At 43.9% G+C, this 23,112-nt stretch overlaps 1 protein-coding gene across 4 annotated transcripts in view; it reads left to right on the top strand.

Annotated features, from left to right (window-relative positions):
- SSBP2 (single stranded DNA binding protein 2) overlaps positions 1-23,112 on the top strand; it is a 330,065-nt gene that overhangs the window by 92,282 nt on the left and 214,671 nt on the right. For all 4 annotated transcript variants that reach the window (XM_082255704.1, XM_082255702.1, XM_082255703.1 and 1 more), the window contains exon 2: positions 17,202-17,274. In XM_082255704.1, coding sequence (XP_082111830.1) covers positions 17,202-17,274 — 73 coding nt within the window. The remainder of the gene's footprint in view (positions 1-17,201; positions 17,275-23,112) is intronic.

The raw sequence follows: 23,112 nt of genomic DNA, 5'->3' as shown, positions 1-23,112 counted from the left end.
ATTCTCCCCAACTACCAAAATTCTAATGCCCGGTACACACGATGAGATTATCAGACGAATGATCGTCTATTTTATTTTTTTGCTTGCTAATCTCATATCAAATTCTCATACTACAGAATAAAAATTCTGAAGTGATGTCATGTCTTGTAGTGTATTTGTGTTGTATTTTCGTAAGACAACTGTACTGGTTAAACGAAAATCGCATGATTTGGGATTGTACGAGAAAACTTTCTCCCATTTGAGAATATCGGATGACCTGTCGCGATCGGCTCTTGAAAGCTCTGTAATAATGATCAGATTATCGTACGATCGCTTCGAAATCTGCTATTGTACTTATGATTTGCTGATCATGTGTATAGGCAATTCGAGGTGATTCTATAAATGGTTTTACCCAAGATTCATACACCTTTCAATCAGAATTCACACATTTTTTTTTGATTGAATTCAATTAAAAATGTGTGCATCTTGGATTAAAATAACACTTAGACCCCTTAAATCAAACCCTAGAAATTATTTCTTCACCCCCCCCTCCTTCCCTACAAGAACCCCAAACATAACCATTAACATTGCTCCACCATCTGTCTTCCTTTCATCATTGGGAGCCGGCTGTCTCAAGAGGGAGGAGCCAAAAATGCGAGTAGGGAACCCCAGAAGAGGAGGTTTGGGGCCGTTCTCAATACCTTTTGAGTTGGAGCTGCATGGTTAATGGTTAAAAAAATTGCGATCTTGATTCACCCCCCCCCCCCCCCCCCATGATCTTAAAACGGCATTTCCTCGATTCATACAGTGCCAAGCTTTTCTGTGCTCACTCACTGCTGTCAAAAAAAAAAAAAAGCCTCCGGACAATGTTTATCAGCAATGCTAAGGCTGGGAGATAACTATAAACACAATGTTTTACAATGTATCATTTCATTCTTTTAGATCAAGGAACTTCCGTCTCTAAATGAGGTCAGTTAAAAGCATTTGTTACCCTAAATAATTTGGCCTCCTGTAACGCCTAAAAAAACCTGACTGATCCTGCCAGTTTCTACCCTCTCCTCTGCAAACTGACCACAGTATATCATGGCTGCTGAGCCCTGACACTGTGGTCAATTTACGTGCCTCCGTCAGCTGCTGTCCTGCACTGTCCTCCTCTGTGCTCCTCTCCCCCCCTCCCTGCCTGTCTGCTCATCAGTGCCCACCCCTCCCCTCCTGCTGCTCTCATATTTATTTAAAATTATCTAATCCCCTCTGTAATACAACAATAACTGCCCTGTCTCTGTGTTATAGAAAAAGTTTGCGTTCTGTTCCTAAATCCGAGTGGCTCTTGGCGATCACATGACCGCTCGGCCCCTCCTCCCTCCTCTCCCTCCTCTCCTCCCTCGAGCTGTTAGCTGGGCAGAGGAGAGAGCCGAGGGGTCAGCTCAGCGGGAGCCACTCTGATTTAGTTACAGATCATATTTTTTTCTATAACACAGGCACAGGGACACTTAATGTTATATAAAGTCATCTAATCTCCTCTGTAATATAAGTGGCTTAACAACCACTTTAACCACTGTAAGACTAAGGCCTTTTCTGACACTTGTTGCTTACGAGTTAAAATCAGTATTTTTTCCTAGAAAATTACGTAGAATCCCCAAACATTATATCTGTTTTTTAGCAGAGACCCTAGAGAATAAAATGGCGGTTGTTGCAATATTTTGTCACACTGTATTTGCACAGTGGTCTTTCAAACGCAGTTTTTTTTGGGGTAAAAAATACACTTTAATGAATTAAAAAAATATAAACCTTAAAGTTATCCCAATTTTTTTGTATAATGGGAAAGATGTTACGCTGAGAATCGTGATCTTTATTCGCAAGCAAAAAAAACAAAACAAAACGTGATTCTCATTTTATCCAGAATCGTGCAGCTCTACTTTGAATATAACATGTTTATTATTTTAGTCTAAAAAAACCCATCCTTTAGAAAAGCTTTAAAGCGGAGCTCCACCCAAACGGGGAAGCTCCACTTGTTTGCTTCCTCCCCTGGAGCTCTGCTTAAACATAGTGTGTGTGTTTTTTGTTTTTGTTGTGGGTTTTTTTTTTATGGTTTTACATTATTTGATCAGTGATTACCCAGGTGACGAACGTACAGTGTGATAAGTCTTTATTGACAATCCATTCATAAATCACTGGTGTTTTTGTGTTTTTGCCTTTTCATTATGCAGGTGAAATAGTTGGAAATCCTCAGGTAAAGTTCCTCCTACATTAGACAGGATTACAATTCTGTGGTTCTTATTTACCCTTAGTCTATAAACTTGGTACAAGTGAAATTGTAGAACTACATAGTGTAATTTAAACAGAAAATTCAGGAATAAAAGCTAGTGAGGTTGTACAACTAGCTACGATAAATGTTTTTGGCATTCTGCACAGATTAGTCAAGCATCCTTCTGGGGACGCATATTGCTAATGCTGCTATATTTTATGTGTTTTTATTTCCCATTCCCTCTGGCTCTGCTTATTGCTGCTGTATCAGCAGTCTTTCCCCATACATTTTTAATGCTGCTCTATGTAGGGTGGTTTCAGGTCCTCAGATTAGTTGCGGTTTAACAAGCATGTTGTAAGAGATATTTGTGTGTATGAATGGAAGGTGTTTGAAGGACGTTGATACAGAACTGCCATCCTGATGTTAGATCTGATGCCGTAGCCAGCAATTTTCTGTCCATCCTTTCATTTGTATCATACGGTTATGGTTGATGATTGATAAATGTCTGGGAGAATATGTATGCCATGCAGCCAGCATGGTAAATGTACCTAAAGCCATATCTGTGTCATCGGTCATCGGCTTCAGCCAATAAAATATTATTCTTAGTACAGTGCTATAGTTAGCTGCTGAATACCCACAATTTCAAAGTCATCCTAGTGTGACAATTGTATTCTTCCTGAATGGGCTCTCTAGGGTAAGGAATTTAGGACACGGAGTAATATTTTGGTAATGATGGGGTTTTCTAAAGCCATGTCAAACTGCAGCTACGTTAAGCCTAGTACACACGATCAGAAAATCGGCCGAAAAATAAAATTTTCGAAGCAATCGTACGAAAATCTAATCGTACGCACTCAGCTTTCAAGAAATGATCATGACAATTTACCCAAAATTATCCGAAGGGACAAACCCGAACATTTTTTTCATATGTTACCAGATTGTACGATTTTTAATTTAACTACTTCAATACCGGGCACTTTCTCCCCCTTCCTGCCCAGGCCAATTTTCCCCTTTTAGCGCTGTTGCATTTTGAATGACAATTACGCGGTCATGCAACAATGTACCTACACCAAATTTATGTCATTTTCTCCCCACAAATAGAGCTTTCTTTTGGTGGTATTTGATCACCTCTGGGTTTTTTCCTTGTTGCTAAACAAATAAATAAAAAAAAAAGACCGAAAAGTTTGAAAAAAAAAAAAAAAATTTTTTTTTTGTTTGTTATACAATTTTGTAAATAAATACATTTTTTCCTGCACTGATGAGACTGCACTGACAGGCACTGATGGGGTGGCACTGATAGGCCGCCCTGATAGGCACTGATGGGTAGCACTGATAGGCGGCATTGGTGGGCACTGATAGGCGGCACTGATGGGCACTGATAGGCGGCACTGGTGGGCACTGATGGGCACTGATAGGCGGCACTTATCGGCACTGACGGGCGGCACTGGTGGGCAATAATGGGCACTGGTTGGCGACACTGATGGCATTGATGGGCACTGGTGGGCAGCACTGATAGGGAGGGCACTGTCGGGCAGCACTGATGGGGAGGGCAATGGGGGGCTCCCTGAGCCCTGATTGCCATCCCTGGTGGCCATAGTACGCATCCCTGGGGTCATGGTGGGCATCCCTGGGGTCATGGGTGGGCATCCCTGGTGGTTGTAGTGGCACCCCCCCCCCCCGGGGGTCTGCACTGGTAATCAATGATCTGATTACCAGTAAGGACCCCCCCACCCCCCCCCCCCTGTCAGGGGAGCCGCCGATAGGCGCTCCTTTACTCGTGCCTGTCTGGCACGAACTAAGGAAAGCCGATCAACGGCTCTTCCTGTTTTACTATGTGACCAGCCGTGATTGGACACGGCTGGTCACATGGTAAAGAGCCTATGTCAGTAGGCTCTTTACCGAGATCGGATGCAGGGTGTCAGGCTGACACCTCGCATCACGATCGCCGCTCTGTGCGCCCCCGGTCAGGATAATACAACCACAATCCCACCTTCAATTTGCTATAGGGCGGGCAGGATGTGGTTTAACCAGTACAGTTTTCGTCTGAAAAAATTTGGAAGAACAAGACTACGCATGCTTGGAGATGAAAGGATACAATACAATACAACCCATTACATTATATCACATCACTTCTGAAGTTGTATTCTGTCATATGAGAATTTTCATAAGTTCAGTAACCTTCATTTTCAATATGAGACTAGTATGCAAAATAAAAACCTTCATTTGTCCGATATTCTCATCGTATAAAAGGCCTTTGGAATGGGAAATGGAAAGATTAGTCATGTGATCATGAGTTTTTAACCCATTTTTGTTTTTTTTGGTTACTTTATTATGTGATATACAATATGTAAAATGAATGAGTGAGGGAGGGTGATATTGGGGCTATAAGTTTCCTTTATGCGAAAGATCTCCTTTAAATAGGTGTGGCCCCAAGCAGATCTAATGTGACTCCATTCACATTTATTTCACTGATTTACTTTGAGTTTGAATCTTGTCTTGTGTTTCTAGATGCAGGTTGCTTTAGGACAGCGTCACAGCCACATACCGGTCTTATAATTTTTGGGGGGCACAATTTAACCTTTATTAAAAACTTAAAGAAGAAGTAGGGCCAAAGCTCTTTTGGCCCTACCGCCTCCTGCGGGTCACAGGAGGGCACTTCGTTCTGCACTCCTGTTTTTCGTTTTCAGCTCTCAGCGGACTAAAGTCTGCTGTCTACTGACATCTCTCACCTGGTCCAGGCTCTGAAGGGATCCCGACTCTAAGAGCCCGAGCCAGTCGCTCTAGCCCTATGCTCCAGTGAGCGCTGGAGAGGCAGAGCAGAGAGCTGGTGACTAACAGTCACTGGCTCTCTGAGAACTGAGCAATTGGCAATCTTGGGGGTGGCGGAGAACAGATGCAGCATCAAATCGATGGTGAGGTGAGCATGTAAGTTTATTTTCTTTTTTTAATTCCAAACTTCAATTTTACATACAGTATCTCACAAAAGTAAGTACACCCCTCACATTTTTGTAAATATTTTATTATACCTTTTCATGTGACAACACTGAAGAAATGGCACTTTGCTACAATGTAATGTAAAGCAGTGAGTGTTCAGCTTGTATAACAGTGTAAATTTGCTGTCCCCTCAAAATAACGCACAGCCATTCATGTCTAAACCACTGGCAACAAAAGTGAGTACACCCCTAAGTTAAAATGTCCAAAGTGGGCCCAATTAGCCATTTTCCCTCCCGTTGTCATGTGACTCATTAGTGTTACAAGGTCTCAGGTGTGAACAGGGAGCAGGTGTGTTAAATTTGGTGTTATCCCTCTCACTCTCACTCTCTCATACTGGTCACTGGAAGTTCAACACGGCACCTCATGGCAAAGAACTCCCTGAAGATCTGAAAAAAAGAATTGTTTCTCTACATAAAGATGGCCTAGGCTATAAGAAGATTGCCAAGACCCTGAAACTGAGCTTCAGAATGGTGGCCAAGACCACACAGAGGTTTACCAGGACTGGTTCCACTCAGAACAGGCCTCGCCATGGTCGACCTAAGAAGTTGAGTGCAGGTGCTCAGCATCATATCCAGAGGTTTTCTTTGGGAAATAGACGTATGAGTGCTGCCAGCATTGCTGCAGAGGTTAAAGGGGTGTGGGGGGGGGGGGTCAGCCTGTCAGTGCTCAGACCATACACCGCACACTGCATCAAATTGGTCTGCATGGCTGTCATCCCAGGAGGAAGCCTTTTCCTTAAGATGATGCACAAGAAAGCCCGCAAAAATTTTGCTGAAGACAAGCAGACTAAGGGCATGGATTATTGGAACCATGTCCTGTGGTCTGATGAGACCAAGATAAACTTATTTGGTTCAGATGGTGTCAAGCCAGGTGAGGCGTACAAAGACAAGTGTGTGTTGCCTACAGTCGAGCATGGTGGTGGGATTGTCATGGTCTGGGGGCTGCATGAGTGCTGCCGGCACTGGGGAGCTACAGTTAATAGTGGGAACCATGAATGCCAACATGTACTGTGACATACTGAAGCAGAGCATGATCCCCTCCCTTCAAGTACTGATTTGCAGGAAAGTATTCCAGCATAATGACCCCAAACACACCTCCAAGACGACCACTGCTTTGCTAAAGAAGCTGGGGGTAAAGGTGATGGACTGGCCAAGCATGTCTCCAGACCTAAACCCTATTGGGCATCCTCAAACGGAAGGTGGAGGAGTGCAAGGTCTCTAACATCCACCAGCTCTGTGATGTCGTCATGGAGGGGTGGAAGAGGACTCCAGTGGTAACCTGTGAAGCACTCCATGCCCAAGAGGGTCCCTCTTCTTTTTGTGATTCGAGCTTCCGAAGGGAATTTTTGTCAGGGAAGAATTTTCTTTTTCTTTTATTAGAAGAGTTGATTCAGCAGCAGCTGAGGAATTCCTTTGCCCCTGACTAATGTTTACAATACACACCGGCTGGTCGTTGTTATTTTTGTTTCATATATGTAAGTTTTGTTTTCTGTGTTTCGTGTCATCTTCTTGTTTATAATCCACGTCTAAGTGCCGGTTCACATTTGTGTGATGCGGGAACGCTGCGAATATACAGCGTGTTCCCGCATCGCATCCGCACCCCTGGCAGTTCACACTGTCATATGTGATACATTGGGGGTGTCAATTAAAAGTTAACGACACCCCCAGATCACATAACGCAGTGCGATCTGAAAATTCACACAAAAAAAATTAACCACCATGCTATCCGATTCTGCTGCGGACCAAAAAAAAAGGTCCTGTGCGTGTTTTAGTGCGATTGCGGTGCGAATTCAGCCATACAAAATGTATGGCTGAATTTGCACCGCACAGAGATCGCAGTGCGCTCAGAATTGCATGCGATCTCTGTGATCGCACAAATGTGAACCGGCACGGATACCTGCATGTTAGTGTATTTGTACATGTATTTATAATATAATTAAATTAATAGAAAACTACCCAATTTGTCTCCCTGCCTATATTGTGAACCAACCATTTAACCTCTTTTATTTTTAGTATACCAAGAGGGTTAAGGCAGTGCTGGAAAATAATGGAGGTCACACAAAATATTGACACTTTGGGCCCAATTTGGACATTTTCACCTAGGGGTGTACTCATTTTTGTTGCCAGCGGTTTAGACATTAATGGCTGTGTGTTGAGTTATTTTGAGGGGACAGCAAATTTACACTGTTATACAAGCTGTACACTCACTACTTTACATTGTAGCAAAGTGTCATTTCTTCAGTGTTGTCACATGAAAAGATATAATAAAATATTTACAAAAATGTGAGGGGTGTACTCACTTTTGTGAGATACTGTATATCTTTTCCATAGATAAAAGTGTATCAAAAAAAAAAAAAAAGATTTCTTTTTTTTTTTCATTATGTTGCAGGGAGGACTGTAACCCTTACCTTTTACTGTTGTCTGTGTGTCCACTGAGGAGGTTCAGTTATTTTATTTGTCTTGATGACCAATGTCACTGGGACTAAGGGTCCTTTCACACGAGCGCTCCGATCAGATCCGTCTGTCAGTTTTTTTTTAGGTGGATCTGATCTGATCGGATCCCCCATGCATCCCTATGGGGCAGCAGATGTCAGCGGAGACATCTCCGCTGCCACCCGCATCCGATCCTGTCCGTGAAATCCGAGTGGATGGAAACCCTATTTTCCATCCATCCAGGGGATCGGATGGGATTGGTTGGATGAGAGCGGACAGGCGGTCCGCTCTCAATCGATTCCCCCATAGAGATGCATGGGGCTCTGACACCTCCCTCCCCGCACACAGAGCGGAGAAGGAGCTGTCACCTTCCTGCTCAGCGGGGATCTGTGTTTACTATCCCCTGCTGAGCAGCACGGATCCGCCTACGGAGGAGGACCGTGTGAAAGAGTGAGGGAGAAATCTAAACTCATGTTCTAAGCGGGTATAGAGGGGAAATCTCCTAGTAGGGACTTCTGTTCCAGTGACAGCTGTCCAACAGGGGGCCTCCTGTTTGGTCAGTGGCACAGGAAGTGTAAAAAGCCTCCCCGGTTTGAACAGAAAATGGAATAGTGAAACCCACTGCCGTGTTTTTTTTTTTTTTCGTTTTTTTTTCTCTCTAATTGAAAAAAAAAAATGACTTTTTAGGTATACTTAAATTTTTTTTCACATTGGGTTATAAATGCACTTTTATGGGCTGTTATTACCATGTGATCAAAGTTCATCCCTTTATTAACCATACCTAATAGGATCAGAGGGGCTTTTCTAACAGCACCTTGTGCTATCTGCTCTTAGGCAGGACTTTCAAAAGTTTTTTTACGTTGTTGATAGGTTCACTTTACGCTGTGACAAAACAAACTCTGTGGTTTATACAGTAAACCCCCCTCCATGGCTGGGTTTACGTTCCAAACCCACCCGCGAAAAGTGAAAATCCGCGAAATAGAAAGACCCTATTTAAATAGAATCTAGGCATGTTTTTATAACTTTTTAAAAGCTTTTTAAGGTCTTTAAACACACTTTTAAAACAATAGAAACACATTTAAACACATAAAAGATGATGAGAGACAGTGCAAGAGCTATGGGAAACACAAAAATATTTAACAATGATGTAATTAGTAAAATAATCTTAATCGGTCTTACAGAAAAAAAACGCAAAATATACCGGGATTGCAAAAACTGAACCGTGATATAACGGGGGTTTACTGTAGACAGAATTATTTACATACTTCGCCTGTTCCTAAAGGTGCATTCTGCCAAATGGTTGTCCTAGGTATTGTAACAGGCCAGATGGGATTTAATTTACATTCAGTACTAATAATACATTACAAGAACATACTGTATACAGTGGAATAATGGGCTACAAACTTGAAAGTTGAAGATGTAATTTTTCTGATATAGAATTATTTTTCTTATGTAGCATTTATTATGTAAATGTGTATCTGTGATTATAATGGGTAAGAATATGCAATGTGTTATTACTGTGCCTCTCTTTTTATTATGAAAGTCAAGGAGAGATGATGCACATGGCTTTCAGATTTGTTGGGTGTCGTTTCTGCCCACACAGGGATTTGTTCATGGGTCGTATAGACTTGTAAACTGATCGATGCAGGTGATGGAAAAGTAAAATCTGATGTCATAGGGACCTGGTTATTCATGACTTCGGGTGGAGGTGTCTGCACCTTCCCCGACTCCAGGGTTGGAATATTTGACTTTGCCGGGACCTTCATTGTTTTTCACTGAGATGTTATGGTTTACATTTTTATTTTATGTAATATTTGATACATATGTCTGTATAGTGAGTGTCACAGATTGGTTTTTCGACTGTTGTTCCTTCTCTAAAATAAAATATTTGAAAAAAAAAAAAAATCTGATGTCATGAACAGCACAATGTTGGCTTTTAATTCACTATATTGTGCATTAATTCTAAAACCTACCTGTCTTCATAGAGTTGGAAATTTATAAAACTGTTGGAAATTCTGGTATTTCGCTTTTCCCACTTCTTACCGCTATTTTTAACCAATTTAAAAAGATGTAACATTGCAAACAAAGTTATTTGGGGGGGAAAAAAGTTCCTTCCGCGGCTACCTTCCATTGAAAATAATTGTCTTCATCCAGTCAACGAGGAGGAAAAACAGTTGAATACTGGAGAGAAAAAGCTAGTGTATGTAAACCCATTTGCACCAGTTTAGCCATAAGTGAAGTGACTAAATACACTGTTAAAAAAAATTAAATAACACTTTGAAAACACATCAGATCTCAATGGGGAAAAATATCATGCTGGATATCTATACTGATATGGACTGGGTAATGTGTTTAGGAACGAAAGGATGCCACATCGTTTGATGGAAATAAAATTGTTAACATACAGAGGACTGAATTCTAAGACGCATTGAAATTCAAAGTGAAAAAACGATGCAGTAGGCTAGTGCATTTTGCTGAAATGTAATTGAAGCAACTCAAAATGGTATTCGGCAGTTTGTATGGCCCCCCCACATGCTTGTATGCATGCCTGACAACATTGGGGCATGCTTCTAATGAGACTGACTGAGGTGCAAATTGGCAGTGTCAGATGGACTGAAACATAAGGTTCCAGAGGTGTTCTATTGGTTTTAGGTCAGGGAGCCATTCAATGATATAAATTCCTTCATCCTCCAGGAACTGGCTGCATACTCTCGCCACATGAGGCTGGGCATTGTCGTGCACCAAGAGGAACCCAGTACCCTACCCACTGCACCAGCGTAGGGTCTGACGATGGGTCCAAGGATTTCATCCTGACACCTAATGGCAGTCAGGGTGCCATTGTCTAGCCTGTAGAGGTCTGTGCGTCCCTCCATGGATATGCCTCCCCAGACCATCACTGACCCACCACCAAACCGGTCATGCTGAATAATGCTAAAGGCAGCATGATGTTCTCCACAGCTTCTCCAGACCCTTTCACCTCTGTCACGTGTGCTCAGGGTGAACTTGCTCTCATCTGTGAAAAGCCCAGGTCACCAGTGGTGGATCTGCCAATTCAAGTGTTCAATGGCAAATGGCAGTCGAACTCCATGGTGCCGGGCAATGAGCATAGGGCCCCCACTAGAGGACATCAGGCCCCCAGGCCACCTTCATGAAGTCTGTTTTTGATTGTTTGGTCAGACATTCACACCAATAGCCTGCTGGAGGTCATTTTTTGTATGGCTCTGGCAGTGTTCATCCTGTTCCTCCTTGCACAAAGGAGCAGATACCGGTCCTCCTGATTGGTTAAGGACCTTCTATGGCCCTGTCCAGCTCTCCTAGAGTAACTGCCTGTCTCCTGGAATTTCCTCCATGCTCTAAGACTGAGCTGGGAGACGCAGCAAACCATCTGGAAATGGCACATATTGATGTACCATACTGGAGGAATTGGACTGCCTGTGCAACCTCTATAGGGTCCAGGTATCACCTCATGCTACCAGTAGTGACACTGACCCTAGACAAATGCAAAACTAGTGAAAAACAGTCAAAGGTGAGCAGGGAAAAAGTCAGTGGCCTCCACCTGTAAAACCACTCCTGTTTTTGGAGATTGTTGCTCATCGAGTGCATCTGTTATTTCATTAACACCAAAGCAGCTAAAACTGATTAACAACCCCCTCTGCTACTTAAGGGCTCTTTCACACGGGCGATCCGATCAGATCCTCCTGTCAGTTTTTTAGTCGGATCTGATCAGATCCTCCATGCAGCTCTATGGGGCAGCGGATGTCAGCGGAGACACCTCCGCTGAGACCCGCTGCCATCCGTAACCGATCCTGTCCGCGAAATCTGGACGGATGGAAACCCTATTTTTCCATCCGTTCAGGGATCGGATCGTCTGAGAGCGGACAGACGGTCCGCTCTCATCCGATCCCTCAGAGAGCAGCGGGGGCTGTGACACCTCCCTCTCCGCACTGCAAGCGGAGACAGAGCTGTCATCAGCCGGCTCAGCGGGGATCGGCGGATCGATCCCCGCTGAGCAGCACGGATCCGCCTACAGAGGCGGACCATGTGAAAGAGCCCTAACTGACCAGATCAATATCCCAGGTGTTTAATTGACTTGATGCTGTATTCTGATTAAAAAAAAAAAGTATTCCTTTAATTTTTTGAGCAGTGTACATACAGTAGAAAGACTGGTCCAAATATTGCAGCATTTCAGTAATTGCAAATATTCTTTTTATCTTCTTTACTGAGGTCACTTGATCATTCTCCTGTCCCCTCCACCCTGCACCGTCTGGTATGTGGGTGACACGTACTACAGACGTCACTGCAGTGTTTTCCCTGGGGCCTCACAGAATGCTGTGCTTTTGTTGTAACATAAAAAAGAAAGATTAAAATATCACTATTGTATATACAGGCGGTTTCCAAGTTATAGACAGACTTGCAAACGACTCCTACTTTCAGAAGGAGATGACAGGAAGTGAGAGGAAATCTACCCCTAGGAAAGGAAATTCACTTCTGTAAGAGTTCTCATGGGGAAAAGGGGTCTCCACTGAAGCTTTATTACTAATCCTTGTTTCCAAAACAACAAAAAAATAAATCAAAATCCAATTGTCACAGGGACAGAAAATGAGGTGAAATCTTCTGAACATGGGCACAGACAGAAAAACAAACACTACAGCTGGGTTAACCCTTCCCTATGCTATCCAAAAAACTTAACATTTTTTTGGGCTGGACCTACACTTTTTTTAAAAACGTACCTGTTCCAACTTGCGTACAAATTCAACTTAAGAACAAACGTACATACCCTATGTTGTTTGTAACCTGGGGACTGCCTGTATCTCAATAGATACATAGCCATTTCGCAAAACACACTCCGGCTTTCTTCGGTTCTGTATTGCTGTCCATTACACAACTGGAACCGCCCTGCCCTGCAGGGTGTCGAGGAGTGTGGGCTGGTGTTGGCTAAGAGGAAAAGCGGAAGTCATATCAATGCTTCTTTAAGCACTTAACGCCCGCCCACCGTCAAATAGTGGCGGATCGGTGCAGCTCTTGTTCTCGGGTGACGTTATATGATGGCGCCCCAGAACAGCCTCTCTCGCGGGGGCGCGCAGTGCGGCAATCATGGCCGCACTGTGTTGCTAGGACATGGTGCGACCCCGATCTTGTAAAGAGCCAATGATTTGGCTCTTTATCCATGTGATCGGCTGTGTCCAAACACAGCCGGTCACATGTAAATGAGGAAATGCCGTTTAACTGTCAGTGTGTGGCGAAGAGAGCCGATCAGCGACTCACCCTCAAAAGGGAGTCTAGGACAGGTAATCAGGGCACTGATTATCAGTGCTCTGATTACAGAAAAGTTAAAAAGCAGTGCCCACAATCAGTGCCCATAGTGCTGCCAGTCAGTGCCTGCTCATCTGTGCGGTCCATCAGTGCCGCCCGTCAGTGCCACCTCTCAGTTCTCATCAGTGCCACCTAACAGTGCGGCATATTATTACCACCTCATTGGTGCCCATAAGTGCCACCTCAGTGCCCATCAGAGCAGCCTATCAGTGCCCACCAGTGCCGCCTCATAAGGGTACATCATTGAAGGAAAAAAATTACTTCTTTTCAAAAGAAAGCTCTATTTGTGTGAAAAAAAATTATAAAAATTTCATATGGCCATGACCGTGCAATTGTCATTCAAAGTGTGACAGCGCTGAAAGCTGACAATTGGCCTTGGCAGGAAGGGGGTGAAAGAGCACTGTAGTGAAGTGGAGAACGGGAACATGTGCAGATGGGGTGGCAACAGGGGTCAAGTCCTGGGGAAAAAAAAGTGTGGGAACTCACCCAAGATTACCACCCCCAACCTAAAAAAAAAAAAAAGTGTGTGTGTGTAGATCTATATATAAATATACCTCTTGAGGAGCGAGGGCCACTTTAGCGACTTGGTAACCGGTCGTGGGCCACAATGAGCGGAGCGGGCAGATCAGATGACAGGTCCATGTCAGCATATGCAGAGCAGACACCGACACTGCCCCGCTCTACTCTATGGTCCCTCCAATCTGATCTGCTCAGACAGAAGGGGGCGGATCGCCTTCTGTTTTTTAAGTGGATCGAATTGTGTTCCTGCAGGCATCGCTGGCTGCTGCTGCTGTCCCCCAGGCGGGTATGGCCGGTGGCTGCTGGCTGCTAACTGGCTGTCCTCCAGAGTTGGTACTGCTAGTGTGTACTGCTGGCTGATACTACTGGTAGCTACTGCTGACTGGTATGACTGGTGGGTACTGCTGGCTGGCACTGCTGGTGGGTACTGGTGGTGGATACTGCTGGCAGGTACTGCTGGTGGGTACTGCTGGCAGGTACTGTTGGTGGGTTACGTATGCATTGAGTTGCAAATTTGCAGTACGGGCGTGATTTATATCAGTTGAACACAACATAATTAAAACCCTGGATCTGTCACATATTTCTTTGCAAAATAGACTTGATTTATATTTATATGGATTTTGCTCAGTAGCACTAAGGATCCTTTTACAGGGGCGGTGCGCATGACAGAGTCCATTTCTGCTCAGCGGTGGATCGATCTGCCGATCCCCGCTGAGCAGGCGGATGACAGGTCCGTCTCCGCTCTGTGTGCACAGACAGACCTGTCATCCCCACTGTCCTCTATGGGAGATTGGATGATAATGGACCGCCTGTCCGTTCTCATCCGATCCGATCCTCCAGACGGATTGAAAATGGGGTTTCCATCCGTCTGGATTTCACGAACAGGATCTGATCGGATAGCAGCAGGTGTCAGCAGGGATGTCTCCGCTGACATCTGCTGCTCCATAGGGCTGCATGGAGCATCCGATCCGGTCCGCCTGAAAAACTGACAGGTGGATTGGATCGGAAAGCTTGTGTGAAAGCAACCAAAGGCATATCTCTTTTGGTCCCCCTGTTTATTTCTCTCTCTTTCTCCTCTTTTTATTTTGTCTCTCTTTCTCCCTCTCTATTTCTCCTCTCTCTATCTCTCGTCCCTCTCCTTTCTTTCTTCCTGTCTCTCTCTCTCTCTCGCGCGCTCGCGCTCTCTCTCTCTCGCTCTCCTGCAGGGCCAATGCTTCCTGTATAGCTCCTGTGCCCTGTCAAAGGCGGAGGTGGAGTAAATTTATCTCTCTGCCTGTGACAGGAGTCGGCGCTATACAGGAAGCATCAGCTCTGCTTCCTGTAGTGCAGCGCGGCTTCTTTCCTCACACTGTGCTCACGGATGGTGGGTCAGGAACCCGCAATCTGGGCTTACCGACCTGCCATCCCAGAGCAGGAGGTGTTGCTGGGATCGTATCGGGGCTCGGAGAGAACGGGAATGGCGTTCCTGTTGTAGAATAAGTAGAGAAACGCTGTTCCCATGCGTTCCCGCAGGACTCGAGCCCTGGGTGGCAACACAAAAGTCTGAGGATGAGCTTGCAGAGTGTTGCCACTGTCGGGAAGTACTGGTAACTGGCAGGAACACTGGGTATTTACTGTAATATCCTTCAAAGAAAAGAAGAATGCACTGCAAATAGTCAGGGAAAACCGATTGGAGCATCTGCTGAAAATATATTTTTGGGTTTACATACACTTTAATGTAAAAAAGAAAAAAAGAAATCAGGTGCGCTAAATTCACTTGTGTCACAAGTCAGGACGTGGGTGTGACACTATGAGTGTCCACGCAATACCTGTGATGTGTACCTGGGTTGATGTGCACTGGGAGGGTGTACAGTGATTACCATATACCCTGGTGCTTACACATATTGAAGGTGATGAATAAAATGATAATGTATCAATGTAGTGGTATCAACATAACCAAATGGTGCACACAAATCATTCAAAAGGAAGTGTCCAATACTTCAGTGATGGCCACCAGAGTGTAAGGTGTATAAATCTATAAAAGGTGCAAAAAGTCCCAAATGTTCCCACACAAATTGTGATGAAATCCACAGGGTGTATTCTCCTGAATCTGTGAGGTGCAATTGGTTCCACCACCTATATAGGAATTAGCCTCTTACCATAGGGAAAAGAGGTCAAGGGCAGATAGTCGACCCAGTGGTGTCTTGGGGGTTCCAGGGGGTCACCGTGAAGTGTTCAGATAAAAAATGGCCTCTTACCAGATCGCTCTGTGTATGGGCAAATTGTCTCACTACTTCCTCGGTAATGTGTCCCAATCCCGGTCCTCTGCACTCCTGGGAGTTCTCTCTACTATCACGGATGGAGGCTTCCACATGTGGCACATGAAAATAAATCAGACCATAGTGCAATACCTTGGGTGGTTTATTTAGCAAAAGTAAAATGCACTTACATTAGAAGGTCCGTTCAAAGTCACAGAAACCAGACCCAATGATGGAGAGGCCGTGGCCGCCTGCAGTGCGGTCCCCGGCGACTAGCGATGACGATGCGGCGGTCCTCTCTGACGCGTTTCCCCTCAATAGTCGTCTACGGAGATAGGAGACTTACTCACAGATTCAGGAGAATACACCCTGTGGATTTCATCACAATTTGTGTGGGAACATTTGGGACTTTTTGCACCTTTTATAGGTTTATACACCTTACACTCAGGTGGCCATCACTGAAGTATTGGACACTTCCTTTTGAATGATTTGTGTGCACCATTTGGTTATGTTGATACCACTACATTGATACATTATGTGTAAGCACCAGGGTATATGGTAATCACTGTACACCCTCCCAGTGCACATCAACCCAGGTACACATCACAGGTATTGGGTGGACACTCATTATAGTGTCACACCCACGTCCTGACTTGTGACACAAGTGAATTTGGCGCACCTGATTTCTTTTTTTTCATTTTGTATCACTTATTGGTTCTATGGTAGCAGCTTATTCACATATTTAATCCAGCGCACTTTTATCCTTTATACACACTTTAATGTAACCTGTTTATAAATAGGTGAAATAAGTTAGAATAGCGGATCGATCTACTGTTAATTCCAAGATTCATTTTCTGTCAGCCTAATTCTCAGGGTTATACATGTAGCTTTGGAATTCTGAGTGTCTGTAGAGCATCAGTGTCAGGAAAAGAGGCATAAATAACAGATTACCCAGCCAATAGAATGCGGGGGAGTCTAAATTGTTCTATGTGACATTTACACCCAAATGCATCAACGTAATGCTAAATAAAACAAGAAAATGCCTCCAACTTGCTCCCAAATCATTCCTGTTATTATGCCAACTAACTTGGTTACATAAGCCGAAATATTGAATTCTATTTCGAACAACCTCCTTAACAAAACCTTCCCTCATACAACTACCAAGCATATAACCCTATCCAGAAAAGGAACATTTTGGCTTCTGGATTGGGTTCTGGAATGTTGGTGGTCAAATTATGTCAGTATGAAAATGTTCCGCTAATCCACTGAGGGAGTTGTGTAAATATTCAGAACACTTGTAATGTGGGTAATATTTGCTCCGTTTCCATGTACAAAGTAATCTGGCTTCCATCCTGGGGTCAGCTGGGTTTAACACATTTGGTGTGGAGAACTAATTGCACTCTTCCTAAATGTTTTTTCTTTTAAATGTAATAATTCTATGTATTTCTGCACATGGGTAACAAAATGCTTTTATCTGTTTTGCAGATTAGCGCTGTATGTATATGAATACCTTCTACACGTGGGAGCACAGAAGTCAGCCCAGACATTTCTGTCAGAGGTTAGTCGTTTGTTGTCATGTATGGTTGTTTGGTCTTCAGGTGAAGAGATGCTAAATTGGAATAAGCTGGGCACCCATAGTCACAGCTTGAGATTTTCTGTTCACTCTGTGGCCCCTTTTATACGGGCACCTCAGCCAATGCAATATAAATGCCAGTGTATTTCTCCTGCCTGGAAAACCCAGGTGATGTGTACAGCTGCCTGTAGACTTGAATGTCTGTGCATTGCTGTACTGGGCTGGGGTATACGTCGATGCTCATGTATACATTGGCACTGCCATATACCCCAGCCCAGTCACACACAGCTATTCATAGCTGTAAGCAGCACCTGAGCTTTCCTGGGCGGGGGGAAATATGGCAGAATATACAGTGTGCAGGAGGCCTAAAGCTGAATTTCAGACAAACCGCTAAACATACAGATGAAATGCATATAAAGGAGCATTTTTACAAAGTACTTGTATTTAAAGTAAAACTATAGGCCAGTGGTTCTCAACTCCAGTCCTCAGGACCCACTAACAGGCCAGGTTTGCAAGATAACTGAAATACATCCAAGGTGATATAATTTGCTGCTCAGTGATTGCAGTATTCCAGTCTGCATCTCCCCAAGGTAATACTTAAAATCTGGCCTGTTAGTGGGTTCTGAGGACTGGAGTTGAGAACCACTGCCATAGGCAAAACTTTTTTTTTTCATTTTGGATAGAGTAAGAAGGGTTATAAACCCTGTCAGATTTTTTATTGTTATGCCATCTCTGTCCCGTTGTGGAGATTTACCTTCACTTCCTGTCCCATAGTCAAACAAGAAGTGAGGAGAAATCCCTTCAAATTAAGGGAATTACTTTGGGAACCCCAGGTCACCAGAACTAGTGTCCCCATGAGAAGATTTTCCCCTCTCTTTCTTTTCTGGGGACAGCCCAAAATTTGGGATTTTCTTTACCTTCACTTTCACTGATAATGGTAAGCAGGACAAATATGGAGGATGCATCTCCTTAACAGGGGCACAGATTGCAATAAAAGCTGACAAACATTGGAATCCCTCTTCACTTTATCCAAAACTATAACAAAAAAAAAAAAATTTGTCTTTAGGTATAATTTAAACCTGTTCATTCCTGAGGTTTACACATACTCATTACATAGTACAGCTAGGTGGATTACACCATAACATGTCCCATGCTGTGCTGGGCTGTTTAGGTGCACTGAATAATTAAGAGACTCTAAAGCTAGCTAGAGTAAAGGAAGGTAAAAGTCCAGAAAGGTAAAATTCAGGAGAAGTTTTTAAAAGATAGAGCCACTATAGTATCAATCCATTAATGCACCAACATCCCTATTTAATACAGAAAAAGGTAAAATTCAGGCTAGAGTCTAGAAAGGTAAAATTCAGGGCATTTGTGGTATGTCACTCTGCTCTACTATATCATAAAACGGCAAATGCTAAAAAAAATTTTTTTACCCATACAGTCACTGACTTATTCCTTTGATCCAGTGTTTCTGAACCTTTTTTCAGTCAAGGCACCCTTTAAATTATGGACAGTCTTAAGGCACCCCATTCTAAAATGTAAAAATCGATTCTAATAGTTTTACATAATGCAGCAACATCTGCACATTTAGGACACCCAACGTTAAGTGATTTATTCTTCCAAAGCAAATGCACTTTTGCACACTGGTACTGACTACTAGTATTCCTATGTTTTTCTTCTCCCTTAATTTCTCTCCATCAGTCAGCTAATTTGACCCCAGTGCAGAGGGAGAAAGGCAGAGAAGGGTCAAACAAGGATGCTGTGGAGGCAACAGACATCCTCCTTATCAATTGTTGACAATGTTGGTGGTTCAGATGGTCGTAATGGAAACTTGTGGTTTTGTGTGGCTATAAGGCAGGCTTTATCCACCTGCTGGCTTGTATACAATTTTTGACCAATTTTTAGGCATTTTGCCAAGGCACTCCTGAAGAAGTGCCTGGGCACCTTGTTTGAGAAAGGCTGCTCTGATCTATATTGCGAACAAAGAGCAGGTGCAGCTGAATTGCTGAGAGATAATGACTTCAGTACTTCTGCTGTAAATCCTGAGGGTGAATTGCTGCACAGTACCTCCTCTACAGAGATCAGTAAGGGCTTTTTAGCATTATGTTAATTTAAATAATATGTAAATACTTGCATAGTTTGACTATAGGGTTACTTTAACCGCTTGCCGACTGCTGACAGTAACCCTACTGCAGCAGTGCGGCTCCCCTGGGTCCAGCAACGTAGACGTACGTTGCTGGACCCCTAGTGGTCTCGGCAGCACGGGCGCGCCACCGGAGGCTCGCTCCCGCTGTGTTTAGACACAGTGGGAGTCGGGCCAGAGGAGGAGAGGAGGAGGAGAGGCGGAGGAGAGGATTTGTTTCATCTCTGTGTATCACCTGGAGCCAGTCACTTCACTGGGTATATGTGGGGGTTTACAACCACTTTAAGCCACCCAAAGGCACTATAAGACAGATGAATGTACAGGCATAATCCCACCACTCACAACTATCTACTGGCCAGCACGATCCTTAAAATAAATGGTTCCATTGTTCACCTTTCTGTTTGTTTAGACCTATGAAACAAGACATTGGTTTAGTTCCTTAACATGTTGGATTGGTATTTGTCCACCATTGAGCCTCAGTAGACTGTGTGTAGGGGTGCACCATATATGTATCAGGTGCAGGTCTGCTGTTTCCTTTTACTTCAGTACTTCTCAAACTTTTGTGACCGATCAATACAGTCTTTGCAGTGTATCTAGGTTCTGTCAGCAATATTAAAACCTACCGCAAATAGATTACCCAAATATGTTGTGACCATAAACCAACGAACTGTGAGTGCCACACAAAGCTAACATTGCTTCTGGGTGCCAGTGCTAAGAAAGCTTGTCCTGGCTCAATGTACACACTTAAAGAAAATAGGATGAAACCCCACACTCAACGCAACAAGAACGGCTTCAGCCCATATCCTGCTAGGCCATGCCCCTGATGCGATTCACCCCACTCGCAGGGCTTGGTCATAGGAGGTCCCTATGATGAAGCCCTGTGGATGGGGCAAAACATGTCAGGGGCATCGCCTGGGCAGATTTGGGCTGACCCTGCTCGTACTCTTCTCGACACCGGGGCTGTTTTTCTTGGAGGATGAGGGTTTCATTATCTCTCCCAAATATGCTGCCATTATACTGCCCAGTTTTTTGGGGAACTTGTCCAAACACACTCCTTACCATCTCCGCAAGGAATATGATTGTATCCTAATATTTCTCCCAATATGGCCAACACTCTACCATTTTTGGACATTTGCCATCTAATCAGACTGTCGCCTCTCTAGCTTGGCCATGGGAACCTAAAGAAGCTCATTTATGGTATAAAGGTCCCCTATATCCTTAATATTAAAAAGTACCAAGCCAACCCCAGCTCATGCCCCATAGGTTAGGAACAATTTCTTGCATATCTCTTTCCACGAATAGCCTTCATTTGCAGGATAGTCAGAAAAGAGAAGTGGGGAATTTTCATTGAGACCCTAATACTATTAGTGTGCAGGGTGGTATTAAATTAATGCATGCTACTTCAACACCTTATTGTACTCTAGTACACAATAAAATAATCCTAAGCAGTATTTAACATGCGTCCTTTACTTTTGATTAAAACTAGTTTTTCCTTCCTCACAGCAGATGGGGCAGCCCTTGGGATAGTACATTGAGATGTGCCTTCTACAAATGAACATTTAAAAGTGCTGAAAATACATACATTGGGAAAAGTAGTTTGAATTATTAACAGCAGGTTTGAATTTCCGCAGCTTCCGAATATATAAATCCTTACACTTCATATTCTTTATGTATGTGTGCCAAGTTAACTGTTGCCCACAAAAGACTATGCACAGTTCATCGAATGGTAGCATAGTCATGCCAGGTTCTTTTTTAATCCTGTTTATTGGCAGATTACAGCTTTCTGGAACTGGTTTATAGAAAAGTAGAGGCGATACCTATAACTGCCAGGTTATGGTTCCATGTTTTGTTTCTGTGGTGCTGAAACCTCATTGGCGGTTGTTACCGCAGCTTTTATATCAAGCCCCTGGTTCACTGAACCAACCAGACCCTTTTTTTTTTTTTTTTTTTTTTTTTTTTTTTTTAGAACTGTTCAAATAATGTAGCTAGCAATATTCATGGCAGGGATTTGGGCATATGTAGGTACATACAGTATATGAATGGTCATATGGATTTCTCTATTTGATGTGGTAGAGATAGAATGCAGCATCATAGAATGTTGATTAAAGAACACTGTTCCACAGAGATAAATTGCTGATCACTTACAAAGGAATCCCATTTTCATTTTAAGGATGAATGCATTTCTCTTGTTAGACATCTTTGTGTATTATTCTAAGCCTGGAGGTTTGGAAGCCTTGTATGAAATTTTAACAGAAGATGATCCGTGCTTTAGCTGAAAGCTAAGGAATTGTACTGCCTTCAGCTAATAAATGTGCAGCCTCAAGAGATGTTTGCTGAAGGCAGTGAGAAGAGTTTGAGGCTGCAGCTTCAAGAAGTGTTTCATGTGTATTTAAATATATGTTTATTGGTATAATAGGCTTCAGGTTGTATATGAATCATTTTCTCCCTTCTTTCACAAACTGTAGCTTTGTTGTTTAGCACCCTAAGTCTTGGCCCGAGAGGTCCGGGAAGGAAAGTCTTTGTAATGGAAGAGGGGGCAGCTTTTAACTCTCCATTAATTCTGAAGAAAAATCAGTGTGGCCTAGGTACTAAAGGCTTGGTTTTCTAATGCATGCATAACAAGGAATAAATAAGAAGTTCTCGCCAAAATAAAGTATAACGAAGGCAAAACAGTTTTTTCTCTTTCATTGATCGACGGACACAGCGCTTCACTACTCATAACTACTGCATTATATTGCCTTCTTCAGGAGTAGGACAAGGCAGATCAAAAAACACCTTGCTACGCCCATGGGCCGTCTTCAGCTTGGTATAGAACCCTCTGCTCTAGGTAATCTGTTTAGTCAGCAGTAAGGACCTAGGCTCCCTGGTGGGATCTCTGGTCCTAGCAATTTGTTTTCTTTCTCCTTTCTTACATCTTTTTTTTTTTTTTTTTTTTCTCGGGAGATCTACAATCAACTGCCGGGCTGGGCAATGGGCTGGATAATCTAGATCCAGTGGTCCCCACAGCCCAGCCAGCGAGTGTGCGCAGACCGCAGCTACGCGCTAGTTTGGCCGTGACATAGCCTCATGGACAGAGGCTGGCCCACAAGGTAAAAGGGTCGCATACGACCAGGCTTGGGTCTAAGTAGCAGCGGTCCCTTGGCCAACAGCTCCCCTACTTTGATAGCGAGGATTCTGTCTGGAGTGTTACCAGCACCATGGAAGGGCAAGTACAGTCCCCCTTTTCCCCTTTTGGTGTTTTTTTTGGGGTGGACGTGGGTAACCTTCAGGGATGGTTGGACCTGCCTGCAGGTTCCATCCTCCCATCCTTGAATTCCTCAGTAAACTGGGCTTCCCCCCACTCCCTTCCCTCCCTGTCTGGACCTGGAGTCTGGTGGGGGTCCCACGGCAGAGGATGCAGCAGAGACCCCTGGGATCTCCTCCGCTATCTCACTCTGTAAGGGTCCTGGGATAGTTTGCGTCCTACCCTGGTAGTCTGGATGGGTCCCAGTGTAGGAGACCTCTAGGTGCATGCCCTACTCTTTGCAGTGTGGGTATAGTGCAGGGGGGTCCCAGTGCAGAGTGTGCAGCGGAATCTCCCCTAAAAGTGTGTCCTACCTTCAGGGAAGGTCCCCTTGCAGAGGGTGCAGGGAAGATCCTGGCAGCATGCTTCAGCATCGGTAGCTGATGCCAGCCAGACTAAG

The sequence above is a fragment of the Pelophylax lessonae genome (assembly GCF_965119305.1).
Source record: "Pelophylax lessonae genome assembly, chromosome: 1".
Taxonomy (NCBI): Eukaryota; Metazoa; Chordata; class Amphibia; order Anura; family Ranidae; genus Pelophylax; species Pelophylax lessonae.
This window is presented reverse-complemented; position numbering and strand designations above follow the sequence as displayed.